A 19,462-nucleotide genomic window follows, 5' to 3' on the forward strand; every position below is an offset into this window, starting at 1 on the left:
ATGATGACAAAGTTACCATTTTGCTTCAATCATAATAGAAAAACAACACAAAAACCGATCTAATCATCACATTATAGTACAACACTGTGTCCTATTCATTCACCAGACTCTAATTAATCTCACATTTTAGAGTTTAGAGAAGACTCTGCCTCTTATTCATATGTTAATACTTTTAGAACCTGCTGCCAGCAGGCTGGAGGCGCATGGTATTTACAGCACAGTTTCTAACAAATTACTACAATAGCTGATGAATAGCTTAAAAAAAAAAAAATGCTCTTATTAGAAGGTCATGGCATAGAACCAGAGCCGAGACAACGAATGTGGATGACAAGAAAACGCTTTTCTCACAAGACTCAATGTGTCAGAAATAATGAATATTAAAAAATATAAGTCCAATCCACAAATATCTGTGTCTCTCTAGCTGACGGATGCTGTGTTTACCGGCAGTTGCTAGTGTTTTATGTGTCGTTGTTATGTGGGCAGTGCTGCAGAGAGAAATTTCAGCACGCTGGAAAAAACCAAAGCAATCCAGTTGACGGGAAGTTGGGTGACAATTTCTGTGTAAGAGCTGTCATAACAGGATGTACTACAGCACTCCCACTCGTGCACTGAATAAACGATAATATAAAAACTGTTGACGATTTGCGACGTCAAAAAAGGCTCTATCCGATATGCGTTTATCATACGAGTGAACGGATGAATTGCACGTTGCTTACGTCTCCCGGTGCCACGACATCGTTACAAAAGTAGCAGCCCAGCTTGTGCCCGGGGATGTTGGAGAACAGAGAGGACCCCGGCACGGAGGGCGCAGAGCCGGCTGGCGTGGACGACGTGGACGAGGCAGAAGATCCGGAAGAGGAAGAGTCTCCTGCTGCGGAGACGTCCTGAGTGACGGGGGGTTTCTTCAGGCCGTGGCGCATCACGACAAACGTGTCAAAGCCTAAAGCGGCGTTCACCACGAGCTGGAAAAAAACAAAACACAAATGTGCTTAATCATGGTGATAGACTAAACGTACACAGGCAAACTCATCACATAAATAAAATGAACTAAAAACGCCTTGTTTTACTCAAACAATGCACAGATGACATCAAACATGAATACAGGCAATACACTGGTGTCTAAAACTATACAACAAAGCCATTAAGAAAACCTAACGAGCAGCCAGAAATGCGCTTATCTACCTAAATACGATGTCGTAAAATGCTGGAGCCAGACAAAGATGCTCAAAACAAATGATCTAAGATCGCCCCCCGGCAGCTGATTTGATTCCATGAGATAACGTTTCAATATCCTGGTAGAGAAATTAAACGGCTAAATATCATGATTTGGCTCAAAGTGAAATAGAATTGATGTCATAAATGAGCCACCGCCACTGAGATGCACTGTGCCTCTGCACCCACTGCATCCGTTGACCAGAGTCACCTGTTGGAAATGTGATTTCTTTTTTTTTTTAAAACGAGGATAAAACTCTTACTGTAATATGATATAGTGAGAATTTAAAGGGGTCATATTATACCCTATTTCTACAAGTTAACCTAGTTCCCTGGTGTCCTAATGAACATGTCTGTGACATGCTTTGGTCGAAATACCATAAGGATGAAGCACCACAGCAGTTCAATCACTCTGCCAAAACAGCCCTGTTCAGAATGGTCTGTTCAGTAGTATCTCTTTAGGTCCACCTTAAAAAAAAGTAAAAACGAAACTTAAGGGACAGGAAATGACATCAGCCACAGAGGCTACTGGGAGCTAAGAGCAATTAGCATTTGGAAAAGTGATCATTTGTAGGCTCTAGCAGGCACATTGGCGTCATATATAACATGTATCCATTGGACAGATAAATCCTCTGAGGCTGGAAGTTTGTGTAGAACTCAGTGCTGCACTGTGGAGCCAAGAATAGAACTTTTTGCGGACTTGCGGTTTTCAGATACCGTTGCCCTCGTCTGCACTCTCGCGTGTTTTACGGACAAATCGGAGCTCCGTGAGACAACAATTCCAGGAATTTAGCGCATTGTGACGTCCCAGTGAGCGCGGAAGTCAACATCGCGTTGTTTTATCTCCTGTACTTAGACTGAGGAGGACCACAAAAACATGACCGAGTCATCTTTTTTCACACTTTGCCGACTGATAGGACCTCCATATAGTCCCAGATATAAGGATTTAAATGATTAAAAATGTTGATTTAGCATAATATGTCCCAGTAGATTTAAGTGGACAAAAACGTCTAATATATATAGCGTTTCTTAAACTTGTTAAATGCTGTTAAATGGAAAAGTGATGTGAAAAACAATGATCACTTTTACAATCTAGTAGATTGGTGTGCTCTCTGCCTGTCCGACAGCTTTTTAAGCTGCTGTAAAAACAAAAAGCTGAGAGGCGCGTTAACACTTTGCCAAATGGGACGAGTAAACATAATTATAGTATTATTCATACGAGCGTTCATCACCAGAAGCACCCGCTACCACTTCACACATCATTTGTCTCATTGTTTACACAGAGCCTACGATAAGCGGACGTTTAATTACCGACACCTGTAACCTCACTCCCACCAGCGCGTGCGACACACCGTGTGTGGCGTTGTACATATTTTACAGCGCGTCGTTCCTTTCCGTACCTTCCTCTTGCTCGCGGCGATCACCGTGGGCAGCCAGCGGCTCTCTCTCGTGTCCATGAGCAAGAAAACCACGTCGTGCTCCGAGATGAGCTTCTCCAGCTGCTCGACGTCCCGCTGCGCCTGGGAGAGAGTCGTCTGGGAGAAATCCACCGGGTGACCCGGCATCGGGATGCTCATGTTGTATCCTTTGGAATTCTGGAAGGAGGACGGAAAAGACGACAATTAATACAGTTCTTATTTACTGCCCAGTATGTAAGAACTGGGCAGTAAGTTCTTACATACTTTTGACCCAGTATGAGACGTTGGTTTTGATCTTTTTTATAGATTTATTGTATGACTCGTTTATTGACCTCTGCCAAGGAGGTATATGTCTTCACCGGAGTTTGTCTTTTAGCAACATAACACGAAAAGTCATAGACGGATTTGGATGGAATTTTCAGGAAATGTCCGCAATGGGACTAGGAACAAGTGATTACATTTTGGGAGTGATCCGTAGACGCTATCACTATTTTGTGGGGGGCTGAGCTGCCTTGGCGGTCTGCGCTCTCCGAGTGCTTTTCTAGTTTGTGTTGTTTTTTTATTTTCTACAATATTCTATTGTATGTTTTATTGTTTGTTCTTCAGTCTATTAGGTCACACATTTGTATATTTTATTTGTTTTATTTATCGCTGATGTACAGCACTTTGTTCCAGCGGTTGTTGTTGTTGTTTTTAAAGTGCTTTATAAATAAAGTTGGATTGGATTAGAGTCTAAATTAGTAATCAACAGCATGAAGTGTGTATATTAAGTATAAAGTATAGTTTTATTCCTACCATTTACTATATACAGGTGCATCTGAATAAATGAGAATATCATGGGAAAGTTCATTTATTTCAGAAATTCAACTCAAATAGTTAACATTTTTCACCATATTCTATTTTTTTTAGATAAATGTGAGACAAAATCATCACAATTAAAAGAACCAAAGACGTAAAATACTTCAGTCTGTGTGTACTGAATTTAAATAATACACTGAATTACTGAAATAAATGAACTTTTCCACGATGTTCTAATTTATCGAGATGTGTATAAATAAATCTTAAATCGGGTTAAACCTTTAATTTGACAAGAAGACAGAACAATCAAAAACAGAACAGGTAAAATGTTGCCTTTGTTTCTAGTCATGAGTTTGATCTGAAAGTGACTGAATATTAAGCTCTACTGTGGAATTAAGGCCAAAGCTAAAAAGCTTCTAGCACATTTAAAGACCTGACGTCTAGAGCATTGTGACAGCGTCGTATTATGAAATCAAATGCTGTGAAATTACCACAGCTGGCTCTCCTGTTCAAGACAATGCAATCTCAAAATCACCACGTCGGTTTAAAAAAAAAAAAAGAAAAAAAAAAATCTGTGATAAATGAAACATTGTGAGGTAAAATGACAAATCTGATTGGGCTTTTTGCGAAGTCAAAAACGGTCTTTGTGTCAAACACGCATTGTACAAGTGTGATCGTCACCAGCGGAGAGAGAGAGCCGACTCGACTGTGAGGCAAATGCAAAATGTCAAGAGCAATTTTGTCGTCAAATGGCACACATGAGACGAGGTGGGAGAAGAAATGTCACTTTTACTGAATCAGTGGACCTTCACTCGCCACATCTCGTGAGTGGGAGTTGTTAAACTCTTGAATTTACATTTCATGATGATGTAAGCGTCGCTAAGCTGCAGGGATGGTTATCAGATTCTTTTTTTTTTTTTTTCACCAAAAACAATGTGGTTGCGTCCCTGTTGATATCTGAAACCATTTCTGACCACGGACGAAATAACCCTGGTGACCTAGTTTGAACCAGGTCCTCGCGACTTAATGCATTTATGTGCTTTCTGCTCACAATGTCCACATTTTTTTCTTCGTTTCACACCTGACACCTTGTGTTTGTAGTAAAAAAAACAAGCATTGAGGGGAAGAGAATCAGACACTCTGCCCACACTGATGAAAATAAAGGGTATGGATGCAGCTAATGTAGAGACAAAGTGTCCAGACACACAGGTTTGACACCACAGGGACATCCATCAAGTTTGCAGACATAAACCTTTGGATATCAAGTTCAGGACAAGTTGTGTCTATTATATATGAGTGTGTATATGTATGTGTGTGTGTATGTGTATGTGTATGTGTATGTGTGTGTGTGTGTGTGTGTTAGAGGGTAAATCACAGGTTCATGTCATCTCATCTAAGAAAATAACGTCTCTTACCAAGTTTTGATTGAAGGCTCTGCAAGGTCAGTAACATTAAAACTGTATTATAAGGCCGAGCAGATCACACAGCGAGTGACTCAGACGGTGCAAAGTGTGTGTGAAAGAGAGCTCTGTGTGTGTGTGTGTGTGTGTGTGTGTGTGTGTGCGATGCCTGCTGTTCCGAGTAATTTTCATCAGAAATCAAACGTTGACGAGACGTTCCGCAGGAGGTAAACATTTCGTTTCAGACCACGCTTCGCTTTAATGACACGGGACTGTCGACATGCATGTCATGTAAAGATATTAAGACAAAACGCCTCGTGAATCAAAAAGGAGTTCAACGTCATGCTGCAAACGATTAAAACAAGATTAGAAGACGTGGATAAAGGAGAATTACTGCCTAGTACAGTTGAATTAGAGACAATAAGAGAGTTTTTGTGCAATTCTGTCACATTTTGTGCTAAATTTTCATTGTTAACTTACCCATCATTTTATCCTACTTTGATTATATCAAAATGTAAATAATGCCTAAAAAATCTAGATAATTTTGTAATCTGAAAAATTTTTTTTTTTAAAGAAAACACTCTTATTACCATGCAAGTATCATGACATTATTTTTTCTGCATGCTTTGCCAATTACATTTCAAACACACAGACATACATTTTAATACAGTGTGAGTTAAAGTGTACGTGAGATAGACTTGTGTCTTATCTCACGTACACTTTAACTCGGTGTAAACAATCTGTAAAGGTGTAAACAATCTGCAGCTTGAGCAGTTTAAATTGACTTCATGGACAATCGACACTCACCACGCCTGGAAAGATCTTGGTGAGTCGGTCAACAGCAGCCATGGCCTTTGACTTCCCTCCGTCGAGACAGTCCTCAAACTCGTAAAGAGGCTGCCGAACCGGATTGGAGTACGAGATCTTGGCGTTGTCTACAAACGTGATGTGTCTCACTCCCCATCCCTTGAGAAAAGGAAGAAAAAAAACCAAACACATATTCATATTTTTTTGTCATTTGTTTTTGTGAATTCAAAGCAAATGACAGATAAGAAGAAATTCTGGATTCATTTCTGTAAGAGACAAAGGATATTTGCTAATGTATTCTTATTTATCAATCAGCCAGAAACCTCTGCGACTGCACCTCCCCTCGATAGGCAAGTTAATAATTATCAAGCAGAGCCTTAATCAGTAATGAACTGAGATGTCTATTAAAGTCTGTAAACACTTGGCAGAGGCTTAGTGATAATCAGCCATGCTTTTTACTTTTCTCAATAATAATTGGCTTAATTCTGAATGTGAATACAGATGTACGGTAACCACGTGTGAAGGTAACAACAAAAACTACAGATAATTGTTAAAACACACTCACAAAGCAACATTAGAAAAGTCTTCCCCCTTGTTTATTTGATAAAGTCAGAGACAGTTTCAGTGTTGAAACGCTCAGGTGTATAATTTGCTTTAGAACCTGTTTGGTCACATGTCATCATCTCTGAATCATCATCTCTGCAAACAAAATATGTGTTTATTTACACCTTTAGAGCTCCACTTTATTTAATTGTATCCCTAGTCTTTATCTCCTCTGGAGGTCCAGGACAGGAGATAAAGTCCCACTTAAACTAGTAGACGTCTCTTGTTCAGGTTTAAAGGGTGTGTGGAAAATGAGTTCTAAGTGGTCTTAAGTGTCACACTTAAGTGGCTCACTGCCACGAGACACTGGAGGAGTTTCACACTCCAGAGACCATTCCCCCCATATGCTATTTTCATTGCTTTCAATGCATTTTGTTTTTACATTGCATACATTACGTTTTTTCCAACCTTACCATAAGAGTCCTGGCTACGTTGCAGCCCAGCGTCCCAGCTCCCAGCAGGAGACACTTTGTGTTGACCACCTTGTCCAGATCTAGGGAAGGAACCAACCTCCATCTCATCAGCTTCAGGTTAAGATCCACTGAGGATTCTGCAAGCCTGGAAACAGTCAAGAGAACATTGTGCCCTTCAATGTCACAACTGTGCAAACTGCACAAGACAATGATGTTCATTTCAGAACATCCAGGAACACACTCACACACACACATCAACAAACATGATTTATTTAGTTTACCGCTTTGGGTCCATGCATTCACTCAGGTTCACCATCCTGGGTCCCATGGCACCTTTTGGGTTTTTCTCCCACCCAACACTCTTTGGACACCCTGGAAAACACATGAATGGGGGGTACAATGAACTTGACACATTACTATGTGAGAGCTCACAAACAAAACACTGAAACAAATTGAAATACGTCTAATTTAAGAATTCAATATGCCCCAGATAAGTTAATTTTACCACTGTCCATTATCTTGCTGGCATCGTCTTCTCCAGCCTGTTTACCTCCGTTTACCTTACACTCATTTCTGTGATATGCGCCACTATGAGTCATTAGAAACGCAGATAGAGTCATTTTAAATTCAGTATTTGGCACAGGTACTGTATACCAATACGTATTCTAGGTTTCTAGGTTCTAGGTTTCTCTCTCAGAGTTTGTGTGTAAACTGCTTCACTGTCGTGCTAATGCAGCACACAGTAAAGAGTGGACGATGTTGGTCAGTTAAAATGGTCAAATAATCTCTTCTTTTTTTTTTTTTTACCTTAAGTCTATGTTATTTTACCTTTAATTGGTGGCAGAGCTCACTCAGGATCGCTTTATTGCTTTCAAAACGACACCAAATCACCATTTACGTATGCAAATCCGAGCAGAATGCATGAATACATTGTCACCGACTTAATTAAAAGCCACAGTGTGCTGAAGGGGTAGACTGAGGTAAATAGAGACACCTACTCTAAACTCAACAAAAACCTTCACAGATCACAGATCTAACCCCCCCCCTTATCAACTCGGTCATTACCATTTAAATTGCTTTCATCCCATTTTCAACAGATACAAAAAATAACAGAGAAGATGTGCAAGATTCTCGTGTGGCTTGAAAGGGAAATACAGATGGACGTATACAGACAGACAAAGACAGATGGGCGTACCGACACATCCGCGTTACATCACGATGATGTCGTGTGCACGACAAACACAACCAGACACGCGCGTTAAGGTTCGCCAGATTACCTAAGTTGTTGGAAAGTTCAGGTAGTTTGACCTGGAAGATAAGACTGTGCTGAATGGAGCGGCTTCCCTGAAGGGTTCTGTCCCGGAAACACAGAACCTCCACGGTGTCCAGCTTAGACCCCCTGACACAACACACACACACACACACACACACACACACACACACACACACACACACACACACACACAAGAGAGTTACACAATGACAATAAAATGACCCTAACCCAATTTTTTCTGAAAATAAGCAAATTTGTCCTATCACACAAAACACTGCTGCCAAACTGAACCCGAAGGGAGTTTAACAATATTAGCACAAATGCCAGGAAAAACTGGCAAGTGCTCTGTGACATAAAAAAATATACATAACCGTTCAAAAGTTTGGACTCACTTAGAAACGTCCTTATTATTGAAGGAAAAACCATTTTTTTTCCCAATGAATATATCATTAAATGAATCATAAATACACTCTATACATTGTTAATGTGATTAACGACTATTCTAGCTGCAAACGTCTGGTTTTTAATGGAATATGTACATAGGTGTATAGAGGCCCATTTACAGTGTTCTAATGGTACATTGTGTTTGCTAATTGCGTTAGAAGACTATTGGGTGATTTAGAAAACCCTTGTGCAATGATGTTAGCACAGCTGAAAACAGTTTTGCTGGTTCTTTGACGAAAGGGCAAAATGATTATTTGGAATAAAAATCATTATTTCTCATCTTGCCAATGTCTTGACTATATTTTCTATCCATTTTGCAACTCTTTCGATGAATAAAAGTGTGACTTTTAACGGAAAACACAACAAAATTGTATAGGTGACCCCAAACTTTTGAACGGTAGTGTATATATCTGAGGTTTGTCCTGCGCTTACTTATTAATTACATTACAGTGAAACGTTCGGCACCACAGGCAGGGAGAATTATTCACATTCTTCGCCGATCATGCGCTGTGAAAATGTGACGCAACAACGTCTTCGTGAATTCCCAGATAACTGTAGCAACTGTGTTTTCTTGTCATCATATTTTAGATAACATTTTTTAGATAAAATGAGGTACGTGTTCTCTGGTAAAATGAATGTGAACTTCCAGGTGCGTCATCGTTCACCGTTTACCTCAACGTCTCACGTTGCAGAGATTCACCGACTCAAATGTGGGAGTATTACGTGTTTATCCTCCTGAAGAGATGTTTACACGAGCGAGCTATGTGTTCATTCAAAACACATTTGTTTCTTTTAGCCTGTATGTTCCCCCTCCTGTTCTTGGTATTTGTGTTAATGTTGTTTATGTTGTCTGTGTGAGTAATATTCTAAAGTATTCTAAATCTGTGATGGATGGGGGGGGGGGGGGACACATTGATAATAAATAAAGCAGCAAACAGCAGCGTGCTTCAAATATATTTATATACTAATATAAAGGGAAAGTTAACGGTCATAAAAAAAAAGGAAAGTATGCATGAAGGAATATATATTGTGTACATAGGGGGAAACATCCAAGTCGGGTTTACCATCTGGTAGCTATGAGAATCAGTAGATTTCTCAGAGGCCAGCCTGGATGTTGAGCCAGTGTGCACGGATCATAGAAACCCACGGTAACCTGGGAAAAACCATACACACATACATACAGCATCATACGAGATAACTGTGAGCAAAGTCACGATTGTTAAGATTTGTGAATAGAACTGGACGCCTACCTTTTTAGAGTCTGTGAAGAATGCATCCCAGTCTCCGAGGGGAGCGAGCTGAACAGTTGTGTCCGTGTACTTCATGAGAAAGTAAGGACCTGCTCCTCTTTTGACCCACTGGTCGTCGTGTGCCTCCTGTAAGGCTGTGATCTGCAACATAATGAGGCCTCAGCAGGTGTACACAGCTCCGCACGTCAATCGTGTCCATCTCAGAGTGTTGAAAAGGTCAGTCAAATATATATTTTATCGTAACTTGTGGCAGGGTCAGACACATGAGCTTCTTTGAGGCATAGTATCCACAATACAGAGATATTTTATTCGATATTTATTTACAGTTTCTACTTCAACCTATGCCATTTGGCTGATATGTGCTTAATAAACACATGATTCTGTGTAGATTCCCTTCAAACAAATACAAATGTAGAGGGACCTCGGATAATAACATAATCCGAGACAGAATTTGCTCTATGTGAGAATTTTCTACGTAAAAAAAATATCTGTTTAGTAGCTAAAACTTGTGTATTCATGTATGTTGAGACTAAGAGACAAAAGGGAGGGAGGAGGGTTCATGCTGTTAGTAGCATTTTACTTGATTATACTGATTTATAACCTGTAGATTGTTTCATAGGAAAGAGGTTAGGAATATTGGAATGACCTCGAGAAATTGAAATATAAACAGGGATTATATCAAATATTTAACATACAGTATAGACCATCAGGAAACAGCGAACTGTATTTATAATAATAGTTGAATAATATCTTACCTGTTTTTCTGAGAAAACCTGGTCAAGGACAGAGGGCGGCTGGACAACCTTAATCCCCTCTGGGAAGCAGAGTGCAGGGAAGCAGAACCAGTAATAGAAATGGTACTTCTTCAGATCCTGCAACAAAAAAAAAAAGATGGTCAAGAAATAGGATTTAGAAAATGCGAACATGTAATATATCAAAACAGAAAAACAATCAATCAGCATGTCATTAAATGACATAAACACATTTATTATATATAGTTTGTACGCACTGCAAAGGTCAGTAGAATGAATCTACAGAGGATGGAAGGGTCCTTCAATGCAGCCCCAGATTGTATGGCATCCCATATCTATAGATGACAGCAGCAGATGAAAACGTACATACATTCAATAGTCTAATTTGACTTTTTCGGCAATTTCTGATATGTTTTATTAAGGTATAAGTTTCACACGTTTTACCTCTTTGGCTTCCTTCTCCAGCAGAGCCTTCTTATCTGTGGTCTTAAAGGCATCGAGCGTGTTGGTGTTGTACAGTGTTCCAACAGCTGGACAACAATGAGCTGGAGTTGGACCATCCCTAACAACAAAACAGAAATCAATAAACATTTTATACTGTTAACTAAATAAATGCACTGTATATGCTACGTGTTGTTGTCTAATGTGAGGGCTGACCAAATCTACACAGGATATAATAATAATAATGTTAATGTAGACAATAGGCAATGCATTGCACCATACTCACACATCAAATGCACTGAACTCCAAAGTCAGGCGTGTGGGAAAACCGACTGTGTCACCTTTAGGATGAAAAAATGAAAAAGTTTAATATAACTAATTAAAACATTTTGATCTATTTAAACATATTGTCCTCCAAAGTACAGCCTGTATAAATGCCCGATGCTACATAACAATGCATGTAATGAAAAAACATCACCAGAAAAACCATTGCTATATTATTTACGAGCGCCTCGTCTGACCACATTGCTCACCGTTGTAATAGTATCCCTTGATGCATTTGGGGCTCTCGTCCAGCCTGTAGTCATTGAGTTTCTTCTGAGTGAGCTGGTGCCAGAAGCCTGCCTCCAGAGCGCTGCTGAAGGGAGCGAACTGCAGCTTGAGATCGGCAGGCGGCGATGCCGCTCCGCTGGGGTCAGAGGCCATCGCACCTTCACTTATAGGCCACTGCAACACATTGTATTGATTGTTAAGTCTTTGCATAATATGAGCTTCAGTGCTATAAACATAACAACATTTTTTTTTTTTAAATCTATTATAAACCATCTTTGATTAACTGACCAATCCACTTGGAGAATGAAACTGCTCTCCACTCAATGCTTTCTTTTGTCTTTTCCTGTCCATGCTAAGTATTGAAATGAGTTTAGTCCCTGCTAAGGCAGCATAAGGCTGTCTCTTATGCCTTTGTTCCTTTAGCTTTGTTTTCCATAAACACAATAAAGGCATAATTGTGATAAAAAAAACACACAGAACACATTAACCATTTAATTATGTTTAGTATAAACATCTGAACACCTGAATTGGCCAAACGTTGCAGCATTTTAGTCAGATGTTAAAGACACACATATTAAAATGTAGATCTTTAAGATTACAAATGAATAATTTGATGTTCTGGGCATTGTCTGTTTCTGGACCTCTCTTCATTTTAAATGAATGCCCCTGCTTTAAACATGTTGGATCTTAATTGGGAATGTTAATCTATGCTTCAGTTCCATATTTGATGTGTCTAGGCTTTGATACTTTAAGGCTTTAAGTGAGTGAGGAGTGAGTCCACACACAGACTCACGTGAAAGAAAAATGCTTAAATCTCGTCTAACAGTCTTTTTTAAACGCGATCGTCATCAACACACAGTAAAACACATAAAGACGGCACAATATATGAAGTCTGAGGTTGTCCGGTTTAACGAAAAACAAACCAGACACGCTTTTCTTTGCCAAAATGATATGAAGACGAATTGACTCACCAGAAATCCTTACTTCCTGGGGGAGGCTGATCATGTGACACGCTGTCAACAAAGCAATGCACTGTGGGTAAGTAGCCCGTCACACTACTAGCCTCGACTGGCTAGCCACGGACGCCGGTAGAAATATTGTCTCCTCTGGTACTTTACGGTGCAAACACCATCGAGTAAATTATGAAGGACCAAAACAGAAACAGGGAAAAGACGACGATAAAGCAGGAGAAAACTGACAGGAACTTGTACGCGCCGTTTCTTTTCATGTCGCGCTGAACCAGGATGTGAAGCTGTCGCGTGTAAAGTCACTTGTTATGTCAGGGATCGGCTAATGCCACCGCCTTCAGCAGGAGAAGTGACGACTAAATGTACAATATATAATATACAAAGGCTCATTTATCAACGTAACGATCTCGTTATGAAGCAATCACGAGCTCGTTTTCATTTGAAGTTTACAGGGAAATGGGAAGTTAGCTCCACCTGTACGGTGTTTTAGCACATTGAGTTAGGGTCCGTCTCAAAATGACACTGCTGAGGAAAAACGCACAATCCTCAGCTACCATAATGAAACGGTTGAATTAATGGACATTTAATTCATTGTGTGTGTTTTCCAAGTTACATAAACAATGCATATGTTAATTATATTTATAGTTATTTAATATATATTTGTACTTTTTCTGTCATTTATTAAATTCAATACAATTACTGTATAGTTCGTACCTCTAAACAAACCAAAAAATCTAAATCGTCCTTCTTTATACTGTGGATTAGGTTGAACTGTTATGTAAATATTCACAATTCACACCAAAACATTCTACTATTTATTGTCTCTTATAGTTACGTTTTGTAGGTTTCTGTCTTACACTGAATCATTATAGTAATTTAATATCTTTTTATCCCCAAACCCCAAATAGACAACTCTTTATTTTGTGTGATAAATCAATGTGCATTCATTAAAAGCAAGTCACCATGTAAAAAAACAAGAGAGATGACATTTCTATAAATGTGATGCCATTTCTGCCAGTTACATTTTCCTTCATGTGTCTCTAATTTTTTTATTGACGATATACCATATTCCACAAATACCAATGCAGTTTGACATCCGACACGATGACATAGCCACCTTAAATACCCTAAACTTTGATGAGCAGCTATCTGAGAAACACAGATCCTCATTTTCAAATCATGTACTATAAATCAATCAGCAAATAAAAAGGAACATGTTAAATAAAGGAAGAGCAAGAGGTAAACAGTGCAGAGGTCCTCCCTAAGTCAATCATTAAAGGAAATGAAGGCTGACACTTTCATATAAGAGATACAAGTAGTACATACAGTATACTGTTCATGCTCTGCATTTCCACATCATCTGAAAAAGTTTGTACAGGTATTGGGGCTCTAAATAGTGAACATCCTGACAAACTCTGGTGATGGTGTTATAGTTTCCATGGTAACCCTGATGGTGGTGGTGGTGTTTCTTTAGCTATTATTAAAAATACAGAACTGCCTGCTCTGATGACATGCTCATGGAGCTAAAATTTGTGATTTGTGGCTGCATAAACAAATTGAACATTTAAAGGTGTATGTATGTAGCCTAGATGGAATTAATCATGTCCCCATGACTCTTGACTCTATCGGACCCAACAATGCAGCACACGCACCTTTTTTGCACTCCTTAGTTGTGTGTGTACGCGTTTGTTTGAATCATCAAAATAGTTATTTTAATATTGTTGTAACAATAATGCAAATGTCAGTTGTGTTTCATTGTTTGTTTGGTATTTTCTGGATGTGTTTCAATAAAATGATTCAGAAATAATTATACTCATTACAGCATTGCTAAGTATTGTATTACACAGAATTGTAATTCCCCAACTGTGTTACACACATTCTTCTCTCAGAAGCAAAAAACGCAGAGCACAATATTACAAAATGCTGATTTTTATTTAAATGTTTTACAGTCTGTGCACAGAGAAGCAGTATCGGACCAATACTTAATATCATACTGGCTCATCTCTACCTTCAACCTCCTCTGGGGATACTGGAGCTTGCAAGTCTATGGCAGTATTATTTCAGGTAAGGCTTTGCAAACCCCCTGGTTGTCATAATTTAAACACAATTAAATGTTAGAGAAATGATTTAAAATGCCAACCAAGACATTTATTCTTATGCACCTCTAATAAAACCGAGGGAATTGATGGGCGCTAAGACTACAGTTTGAAAAACCATATGTGCAGAAATGTCCATACAATTTACATCAAACCTTTAAGTGGCAAGTGCCAAAATGAAATGAGCGCCGTCTCAGTGGGACATGACTTACAGTGAGTGTGCAGTTAGTTGCACATACTAGCAGGTATTGAAAACATCACACCATTCTGATTCTGGCTCCGTGTTGTTGACGGAGATGTATTCAGTGCAATCACACACACACACACACACGCACGCACTTCTTCACAGCACCTCTTCCAGCTCAGTTCCACCCAGCGCTGATTTGTTTATTTAAAGAGTAACTCACAAACCAGGCTGCGTGTGTTCATTATACACAGGAAACATTAGGTGTTTCTTTTAGCCACATTAGCCAATTAAAATGATGACAAACCCCATGTCAGACATTATTTCAAATGTTAAAGATCTGGAATACAGTTGGATTAGGATAGGTTTTTTTTTTTCCTAATGGAATACATATTGTGTGTTCTTCTTCTGTAGATCTGATGCATGAGTGCAATTTGGGTGATTGTTTAAAATAGAACTTTATCATCCAACAAGGTGGAAACTTGCCTTCGGCTCACCAACATAAAATCATAAAAGGAGACATAAAGGAAGTCATAAGAACAATATACAGTTAAAATAAAATAAAATAAGAGGTAGTCATAAAGGTTGTAAAATTGTAAAAGCATTTGTTTCCCTAATGTAATCAATACCATATCAATTTTGAGTGCTTTTGCACAACATTGTGAAATAGGATTTGCTCTTTATATGCCAATAATGACCTATAAGCTTTTTTTTTCTTTACATATTAGATTTGCTGATTCATGCACCGATTCAACAAGAAAAAAACAGAGTAGAAGATATGGGATAAATAACTTTAATCACTTAAAAAAACCTTCCCTCCACAGAAGGGTTAAACGATAAACAATTGATTACAACATACAGTATTAAAGCACCGTAGACACTAGCCAAGAATTGTGTTTTTTTTCTGACTTATTAACATCTTTCACGATGAAAAAACAAACGACGTGTAAATCGGATGTAAACAGACGCCTCCAGTCTATTACAAACCAATGTTCAGAATGTTTTTGAAGACCCGTTTGAAGTTCCCGTTGCAGAGCGGGTATATGAAAGGGTTGAGAGTGGAGTTGATGTAACCGAGCCATATGGTGAACATGTGCAGGTCATGGTGCACACATTCTCTGCAGAACGCCATTACCATGAACGCTATGAAGTACGGGATCCAGCACAGCAAGAAAGCGGCGATTATGAAGCCCAGCTGCTTGGCTGCTTTGTGCTCCTTGTGGATCCTCAGGCTCTGGATGCGCTGACGTGATTGGTCGATAAACTTTTGCCAACTCCGTCTCAGAGTCGCTGCGCCGTCTGGGTCCAGTCTGGCGTCTGCGACCCGTCGATCGGTCCAGGGCACGGCGCGACTGGGGTCGTAGTGGCTGTAGAGCGCGGACGTGTATCTTTGCACGTCCGAGAGCTGACTGATATCGCAGACGCCGCTAACCGAGTTTGGCATCGTCACGTGACGCTCATTTAAAGACGTTTGAGGTCTGTGCTCGCAATTCGGCTCTGGACAATTTGTGTCCTGCAGCAGCGGGTGTTGCGTCACAGGAATGGCAGCATCTGGTCGCTTGTCCTGAGGAATCAGAGCACACGTTTTTGCCTTTTGTGTCGCTCTGAGTCGTTGCGTTGACATGGTGAGCAACGCTGTCTGCTGGCACGTTACAACTATTTTTCTGTGAGAGGTAGATGGAGCAGATCTGGTTTTCACGGGATCTTCAAGGGAATAGGTCTGATCGAGCGTGTTCTGGTCCAGCAAGTGTTGTCTTTTGGAGTGTTTGAGTGGAGTCTCCCTCTCGGGTAATACGGAGTCGTTATTCTCGGGCGTGTTCGCGTTTTCGTCATTCTCGTTTTCCCCAAAAGAATCTGTGGGATGGATGATTCTCTCCCTGTCTCTCAGATGTTGCCTCACAGCCAAGAAGATGTGCGTGTAAAACCAAAGCATCAAAATTGAGGGCACGTAGAAGTTGAAGATGGCGGTGATGACCTTAAACCACGTGACGAAGCGGAAATCTGTGTCGCACTGGTTCTCCTCCTCGGGTTTCAGGTCTACGTGTGTGAAGGACCTCCACCCTAAAATCGGAATTATCCACATCATCGACAAAAGCCAAGCCATAGAAATCATCACGCTGGCTTTTCCTCTGGTTCGATACTTGAGGTACTTGAGCGGCTGCCTGACGGAGCGATACCGGTCCAAACACAGTATGAACAAGCTGAAAATGGAGGCCGTGCTTGCCACGTAGTCCATGATGAGCCAAAACTGGCACACGGCCCGACCCAGCTTCCATTCGTCCTCCAATAAATACACCAAGTTCAGAGGCATCACCGTGGTCCCTACAATCAGGTCTGCCACGGACAGGCTGACGATGTAGAGGTTCCCCACAGTGTGGAGGCTCTTCTCTTTCTTCACGGCGTAGAGGACGAGCAGGTTCATAAAAATGGTGAGCAGAGAGAGAAGACCCAGAGAGACCCCGAGCAGCGCCGTATGAAAGCGGTCGTGCTGGGTCAGGGTGTCATTGAGCCTCAGCGAGTCGCCGTCGAGAAGCCCGTTCCAGCTGCGGTTGCTGTTGTTGAGCTGAGGAGGAATATCTGCGGTAGCTGACCGACCGGACTCCATCATCGTTGACATGGACGCCCGTAAATCCGGTCGCATCACGTAAATCTTCTGGGCCAAAGTGTCCGTACCACGACCAGTGGGCAAAAAGTAATCCTTTGAAAACGTAACGTCTGTGGCGTTGATCCGTCGTCCATTTGGGATTTCAATCCAAACACCTGGAAAAAAACAGAAAAACAAACACAAAGCAGTGCTTTAATTATTAACAGTGAGAACTTTTAAACAGTGAACCACTTGTAACATGAACGATGGTCCGTTGTGCTCTGCGTTCATTTGGGTAATTTACATTTTTAATGGACTTAAAATGGCTCCTGCTCTTTCTCTTTCGCTGTCCAGCTGGCTTCCTTCGACACTCACACAAGGGGAAGGTGGCAAATCTGACTGTGTGATTGCAAAAAAAACCAAGGCTGTACTCCTATCTATCTCGCTATCTCTCGAATGATGTCTGCTTACTCACAAATGGAAAACCCAGGATAGACAGTGGACTGAGAGGCTTGTTTTTTTAATTTTATTTAAGCAGAGCTCAGTCAGAAAGTGACTCACTCTTAACTGTCATCCTGGTTTAGATGTGAAGATGGACCAAATGCTGCATGAAAGATTCAACATTTCTTTGCTCTTGTACGCCTTTTTTTTGACACTCCCTTGGCTCCACCAATTAAATAAGCAAAAAATCAATCAATCAATCCATTTAGGGGATCACTCTCCTTATATACAGCCTCTGTGTGTATATAATAGTGCAAATATAAATATTTAGGGCTCTTATTACTCATCGAATTTCCCCTGAAAAGTTCCAAATCACAAGGTGATGATGAACAACATTGACCTGTTGCGTGTTCTGCGCGTGAGAGAAGCACATGAGGGGTTTCTTATCACATCCAGGGCAGGAAATCACATTTATAGGACACTAATTATAGGTCAATGTGATTATCTTTAACGACCATTGTCTGTTCATTGAGACCCTGGTGGAGTCTGTCTATTAACGTGATGTCGAAGCGGTGAGCGCGCGTCAGCAACCTGCTCGACAAACTGCGACAGGTCCGTTGTGATCAAAAAATAAAAAACTTATACACGCTCCTCAAATTTTAAACCAATAGATAATCTGTAAACACTTTATCGGATCAAAACATGGAAATAAATGTCGCCAAACATTGAAAAATAAATAAATAAATTGACTTACCGCTAAATATGAATTCTCTAATTCCCAAAATAGTCCGGTTTTATTCCAGTTTAATTGCGTCCCGGAGTGGAAATCAGAAATGGACTAACACGGACACGCGCTTGTATGAGAATTAAAAAACTGCAGCTCTTCTTCTTTCCTCCTCCTCCTCTTCCTCCTCGGGCTGCACACACACAGACTTTGGAGTTCACGTGAACAAGTACAGTCATAAAAATGGATTTTCACCTCACCACAAAAGTGACACGGTAGATGATTCGCGCAGCGCCGTGATTCAGACAGTGCGTGGGTTTCACCCAGTCGAGAACACACGCACATTGTGAGCGTGTGCGTGTGCGGGGTGGGGATTACTGTAGACCTCCTGATAGAGATAGTGTGTGTGTGAATATTATGGTGGAGAAAAAAAAAGTTGTATTTGAAGAAGAAATGCAGTGACTCACTGATTCAGTGTGTGTTTTTTTTTTACGGGTAACATTTAAAGTGATTGAATGGTTGTCTTTCTGAACTTTATTGCTATACCCACGCACATCACACTACATGCTGTGCACAATAAAGACACATTAGTCCAAGTCCAGAAAGGACTGGTGATACTTAATGTGTGTGTCAAATTAGAAGTTTGACACTACACTTAGAAATAAGGGTTCCAAAAGGGTCCTTCTACAATGGCTGAGGTTCTACCTGGAACCATTTGCTTCTGAAAAAGGGTTCTTGGTAACACTTATGGTTCCAGTAAGAACCATTTTGATCCAGAGAACCCTTTAAACCCCCTTTCTTGAATAAAGGGTTTTAAAAGAGTTCTTGGTAAGGTTCTACCTCCATGGAGCCAAAACGGGTTCTCCTATGAGGACAAGCCAAAGAACCATATATGGTTCTACTTAGCACTTTTATTTCCAAGAGTGTAGAACAGAGACATTGAAAGGGGGAAAGTTTACTTTTGAACGTTTTTACAGAAGAAAAAAAGCTTTATTGCAGTGGTGTCAAACGTACGCCCACAGGATAAATTTGTGAAAATACTTTTTTTTTTTTTCAGATACTTGTAGCTTAAGGTGTTAAAGGGGAAGTAAGTAGTTTATAG

General features: G+C 40.3%; 2 protein-coding genes across 2 annotated transcripts in view; both read right to left on the reverse strand.

The window, feature by feature from the left end:
- Positions 1-12,365, reverse strand: part of atg7 (ATG7 autophagy related 7 homolog) — a 53,966-nt gene extending 41,601 nt beyond the window's left edge. Inside the window, exons 1-14 of the mRNA XM_083892349.1 lie at positions 12,335-12,365; positions 11,345-11,537; positions 11,098-11,152; positions 10,815-10,932; positions 10,628-10,705; positions 10,374-10,490; positions 9,619-9,759; positions 9,433-9,521; positions 7,929-8,050; positions 6,933-7,023; positions 6,652-6,796; positions 5,636-5,794; positions 2,613-2,807; positions 717-962 (exon numbers count right to left, since the gene is read on the reverse strand). Coding sequence (XP_083748475.1) covers positions 717-962; positions 2,613-2,807; positions 5,636-5,794; positions 6,652-6,796; positions 6,933-7,023; positions 7,929-8,050; positions 9,433-9,521; positions 9,619-9,759; positions 10,374-10,490; positions 10,628-10,705; positions 10,815-10,932; positions 11,098-11,152; positions 11,345-11,516 — 1,728 coding nt within the window. The 5' untranslated portion in view covers positions 11,517-11,537; positions 12,335-12,365. The remainder of the gene's footprint in view (positions 1-716; positions 963-2,612; positions 2,808-5,635; positions 5,795-6,651; positions 6,797-6,932; positions 7,024-7,928; positions 8,051-9,432; positions 9,522-9,618; positions 9,760-10,373; positions 10,491-10,627; positions 10,706-10,814; positions 10,933-11,097; positions 11,153-11,344; positions 11,538-12,334) is intronic.
- A 3,225-nt stretch (positions 12,366-15,590) lies between these two features.
- hrh1 (histamine receptor H1) lies at positions 15,591-17,219 on the reverse strand (the record flags this gene model as incomplete). Its single annotated transcript, XM_083892601.1, has 1 exon — positions 15,591-17,219. One exon carries the CDS (start codon positions 17,217-17,219, stop codon positions 15,591-15,593), a length of 1,629 nt encoding a protein of 542 aa, XP_083748727.1.
- Positions 17,220-19,462: the final 2,243 nt, after the last annotated feature.

Source organism: Microchirus variegatus (genome assembly GCF_963457635.1).
Source record: "Microchirus variegatus genome assembly, chromosome: 7".
NCBI lineage: Eukaryota > Metazoa > Chordata > Actinopteri > Pleuronectiformes > Soleidae > Microchirus > Microchirus variegatus.